Here is a 5,451-nt window from a genome sequence, read left to right on the forward strand (position 1 = left end):
CGGGCGGCAGAGTGGGGAGCCCCGCTCCCGCCCTGGAGTTCTCCCCGCCCCCCGCTTCCGGGCGGCCGCAGGGGGAGCTCCTCCCCCCGGCCCTGGCCCCGCCCCCCAGGCTGGAGGCACACGAGGTCGGCAGCCAGGCTCGGTGGCGCAAAAGGACTAAGAAAAAAACAGCCCCGCAGCAATGCAGCATCAACTCTGTGCAAACGCCAGAGGTTTCATCTCCCTGCACGGAAGACTGCAGGAGCAGGGAGCTAGGGGCTGTCGGTCTCCCACGGATCAGACCCGGGAAAGAGTCACAAACAAATGAAGGGCACTGCCAGGCATCAGCAGGAAGACTGGTGTCGCGTCTTTGCTCGTGTGAACGTCTGTGTACGCCTGCTTCCATTCGGGCTGGGAAGGAGCAACTTGGCAGGAGTCTGGGAAATACGTCTACGTCAAAACCCCACGCAACATGTGTGTAAAGAGATAAGCTTCAATGCTTTTCCAGTTAAAAACAAGGGTGTAATGCTTTCTTCCTTCACCTCTTGCAGTACCACTAGGGCTTCAATTGAACTAGACCCTGTGCAGTGTGAAGTAGCATTTCCTCTTAAAATAACCTTAAAAGAGAGACTAAAATTTTTCGGAAGACTGTGTTTTTTTAACTAAGTTTTCTTTTTAAGGGCAGAACTGTAAAAACACACAGAAACCTACGTGAGAAATGACTACCTTGAAGTAATAGCTGGATTTTAGGATTATATTATAAACAGCACCACATAGTCTCCAGTAGGTGCGTCTACACAAGGCGCTTAATGCCCGTTAGACTAATTCTACTGTACACTAGCGTGGCTGGTAAAATCCACGTTAATGCGCAGATTAGTGCAATACGCATTAAGCATCACCTAAAAAGCGTTCATCTGCACTAACGCGCAGTTGCACTGATTATGGTGCATTGTTAGTACCTGTTATTGCATAATTATGGCACATGAATGAACGTGTAGACAGTAGGTAACAATTATACAAAAATTAGTTCTCGTAAAGATGTGTTTTGGAAACACTAATGGTAAGATATGAATACACAAGTCTCTCCCCATGACCGTTCTTTTCTTTAGTTTATCAGCCAACAGGAACTCCAGTAAAAGATCTATTTGCTGGGTATTTTTCCAGACCAGGGAAAAGACCTCCAAATAGCAAGGATGTCAACTGACCTTGTTCTGACGGAATCTGTGCTACTTAGTAAAGTACAGACAGAAAATACAGAAAGACAAATTCACTAGTGAATAAAAATTATACCAACATCAGATCAGAACAATATGTAGCACTGTGAAAATTTTGCTAAGATAACTATTCTGTAGCTGTGCTCACTGATATTTAAGTGAGGCAAAGAGTTATTTTCATCACCTAATGCCCAATGGTATGGAAAAATTTGACTTGCTATGAGTTTAATTTTTGTTCACAGCAACCCAAGTCACTTAACTTTTACTTTAAATGTGAAGTAAAGAGTTTCACTTTCCTGGGTGCATAATGATTACATATTACTGTAAACTGCGTGAAGACACATCCAGAAACATGCATGCAGTGTCCTTCAGTATCGGTGAAATGCAAAAGCATGGGCTGCATCTTTGGGCGTCACTGATAAGTATTACGGTTCTTTTTTTTTTATGAAAAATAGCTTGCCTCAGATCGTTTGTGGGTTACTATTGTATTTAGATCTGAACAGAATGAACCACCAAGCTAAATCTCCAACAGCCTGAAGTCAGAGCTCTGCAGATCATTTGATTTTCTGGTTTGTCTGCTGGACTGAAAAAAATCACTACAAAAATAATTTTGGGTGAACCCCAAACATTTTTCAGTTTTCTGGGGGCAAATAAAAACAATCACTTCCTGTCAAAAATGTTTTGTTTCACTTTAACTATAAATTGTTTTGTTTGGATTTCAGGCATTTTTAATAAAGACAAAGGACACTAAAACAAAGGGCTAGACCTACAAAGGCATAATCCCTTTTTGGCTACAGAACAGCTAGTGCAGAGCACTGGGCACACTGCAACCTTGGGAGACAAAGCTTTTAATTACAGAGCAAGCCCTAGTAGGGCAGGAATGAAGAACTAATGGGAAGGCGTATAAATTACAGGGCAGCTTTTAAACTCCATAGAGTAAGGCTGAAGTAGGCACAAGTGACATGATACTCCTATTTAAGCTGCAAATCAAAATCTATGGCAGGATATACACAGGAAAATCTATGCACCTGTATGGAGGAAGATTCCTTTTCTGGTATGTTCCTCCTACGGCATCAACATAGGACCAACACATGCAGCCTGCAAGCCTTACGTCTAGGTTCTGGAAGAGAGCGTCCCTGCGCTTTCAGCATAGAAACTGCTATAAATCACAGCAGCAGAGCCCTACTGCCCTGCTCTATCACATGCCAAGGGGTGCTCAGGTCTCCAGGCAGCCTGGAATTCCAGCAGCACAAAGTCAGCTTTAATCTCTAAATCGCCACAGACTGAACTTTCTGTATTACAGCTTTCAGAGTATCAATCCCTGCATCTCTTAGCAGGATTTGGCACCTTAATTAGCTTTTCTTATTAGAAGGTTAAGACTCTAAGCATCTCTAATTTCATTTGCAGCACTGCATTCACAACATTTTCTTGTGTGTGTGTACTTTGTAACTTGTCTGTCAGCAGCAGGATACTCACTGGCAGCTTAAAGGATACTCACTTGCAGTTTATCTGTGTTAAATACATATCCACTTTCCTTTGTTTTTGGAAGTTAGCTGAATTATAAAGAATTCATTTTTCTTTGAAATGTGGCTTTTACCGTACTGTAACAAATCTTCATTGACTTCAACCAGTGCTGAGTTGGACTTAGCACAAAGTTACAATGAAACAGTGGCATAGCTTGGCAAACTCTCTATGGGATCCTTTCCACAAGTCTAATGATAAAGCAGCCAACTTCAGCATTGTGAACCAGAAAAAATACGCGGTTTAAATGTAGACGATTGTTACTTATTTTATAAGTGGATTTCTGAAGGTATAACACAGGTGTAGTGACATAACTGGCATTACTTCTTTTAAAGGGAAAAAGGACACACACATGGCTAGCTTTACGCTTTCTACACTTCCTTTTAAAAGCTTTAAAAATATTCCTGTAAACATATGCAGGCAAACTACAACAGATCCAGTTCCAGCCTTCAGACAAACATCAAGAAAACAAGGAAGAACCATTCTGAATGACCAAGATGGGGACTTAGCCATTCCTTCTGGCGCTGCGAGGGAATAGGCCAGAGCAGAACATAATTGTCGCTTACATTCTCCTTCTGTTATTTCTAAGTTGATAAAATTTGGTGAGTTTATCAAAATTTTTGGTTGGAAGTGGCTATTTATTATTTATTGTCACTAAGTTCAGAGAAAGGTTTTCATACTAAGGCAGTGGGGCACAAATCATCCCTAAGATAAGGGGATGGGGTTCTTATCCTTTATTTTTCTGTTGAGCTAACATTTAGTTCTTGTAGCTTTTCACTGAGATAGGTGGCATCCAACTCTGTCAAACTATCTGAGTCTGACAGACTTTCCAAGAACTTGGTTCCTGCACAGGCTTTTCCTGTCACTGGGTCTATTACATTTCCAACCTTGAAAACAATCTCAGATAGCTCATGTTTCACATGCTTGCTCCTCCGCTCAGGCAACGCTTTTAGAAGAACAATGTCTCCAACAGTACACTGCTGCAGTGGATCGTGAGCAAAATACGTTTTCCTCCTGTTAAAAAACTGTTGGGAGAAGATAGAAAGAAACAAGAATTTAAAAAGGACCCATAAAATGATATTTGACGACTAAAAGAGTCAAGTTTCAATACTGTTATTACAACAGCTACACTCAATCAGCTGACTTTTTGCTTTTTGAAAAGCTCTAATGTGGACTATTTTCCCCACAGTCTCTTACCCTTCCCTATCTCAAACTTGTTGTAGCCTCCCCAGGTGGGCTCTCTATTACTACTAGGTATCCCGGCCAATTGAAGAAAGGAGAGAGAAAAAGAGCAAAATCCCCAAAAACCCATTGATAGACATTTGCATCTCTGGGCATGTGGGTGTGTACTAGGCAAAGGCAACACACACTCTTCTTCACCCAAGAAAAGTACTGCCCTGTACACTCTTACCATTCCTGAATCTCTAACCTATCCACCTTCACTATCAACTCTGCCTTTCCAACTCAGACTTTCCCTCACTCTCCCCAGTACTAGGGTGCAGCATCTTCAGCCAAAAAAAATGTCATGGCTCTTCCAAGCCAAATAATAATTTGTGTAGACTGTAGAACAGAGAAGTTCAGGAAATGCCATATCCTACTCTTTCCAGCACTCTCAAGCCCTTACTGCTGTGGTATTCATATCGTACTAAGATCTCCCACGAGATGTTTTCAGTTCAATCAATCCTTCCTTACATACAAGAACTTAGCCAAGTTTATTGCTACAGAAACAAGTTTTACAACTTTCAAAATGGAACGAGCCCCAAACATCAGTAATAATTTTTAAAAACAAAAAGGATTTTTAAATCAAAAAGTATGAAACAGCAGATGCCCATATTCCCAGCTCTAATAAAACAAGATTCATTACAAACAAACAAACAAAAAAAATCAGGAAACATATTTAGTAGTTAACCTGGCATGAAAAATACTATATTCATATACCAATTTTCTTCCTTTGCTATCATTATCAAAAGCCCTAAAGTGGTTCACAAAGGTAATAGTTTATAATGAAATCGTAATATATTAGAGAATCAAACTGCTACAAGTTTCTTTCAAAGCAAGTACAAGTAAGTTGTTGACCAGCCTTTACCTTCAGCAGATAAGGATCTAGCACAAGCCTCGTCACTCTGACTTTGGCAGTTTTATGCATTTTGGTTCCTATTACTTTCCCTACTATCCATTTCGCATGCACAGTTCCACGTACCACCGACATAGTTTAGCTGTGCTCATCCAGTGCCTGGCAAACAAGAAAACAAATGCATTATTTTAACAGGAAAATTAGGTGGTTTCTGATCACTGCTAAACAACTACTCCCAGCTAAACCTAACCCAATTTAATCTAAAATTAGAAAAATTAAGAGCACAGACACAAGCAGTTCAAGTTCCCCCACATTCCCATGCCTCAAGTGTGCACTTGAGATACCAGCTGGGATGTGAACACAGGTCAGAATCTAGCCAGACATTTCTTCATTTTATGTTGACAACAATAACTGAGGTGATAGTTTTAGGGATGTGGCCTTGGACAGCTTTTCCACTAGGAACTGGACTGAGCCCAACTCACTTTACATGACTCAAGCAGCCATTATAATAACTAAGTAGTCATTATGTACTAGAGGTGCACCAGTATGTTGGTCCATATTGTCCCCGCACTGATAAAAGGAAAATTGACATCATCGGCAATCGGCTTTTTTGGTTGATGTGGTCGATAACGTTGCCGATAAGCGCCGTGTGCATCTGCGCAG

At 41.1% G+C, this 5,451-nt stretch overlaps 1 protein-coding gene across 2 annotated transcripts in view; it reads right to left on the reverse strand.

Moving 5' to 3' along the window:
- Positions 1-2,961: 2,961 nt before the first annotated feature.
- The window catches only part of MRPS17 (mitochondrial ribosomal protein S17), an 8,646-nt gene continuing 6,156 nt past the window's right edge, over positions 2,962-5,451 (reverse strand). For both annotated transcript variants that reach the window (XM_019511369.1, XM_019511370.1), the window contains exons 3-4: positions 4,801-4,947; positions 2,962-3,739 (exon numbers count right to left, since the gene is read on the reverse strand). In XM_019511369.1, coding sequence (XP_019366914.1) covers positions 3,449-3,739; positions 4,801-4,923 — 414 coding nt within the window. In that variant the 5' untranslated portion in view covers positions 4,924-4,947 and the 3' untranslated portion in view covers positions 2,962-3,448. The remainder of the gene's footprint in view (positions 3,740-4,800; positions 4,948-5,451) is intronic.

The sequence above is a fragment of the Gavialis gangeticus genome, unplaced genomic scaffold (genome assembly GCF_001723915.1).
Source record: "Gavialis gangeticus isolate Ggan-Ray unplaced genomic scaffold, GavGan_comp1, whole genome shotgun sequence".
Lineage (NCBI taxonomy): Eukaryota > Metazoa > Chordata > Crocodylia > Gavialidae > Gavialis > Gavialis gangeticus.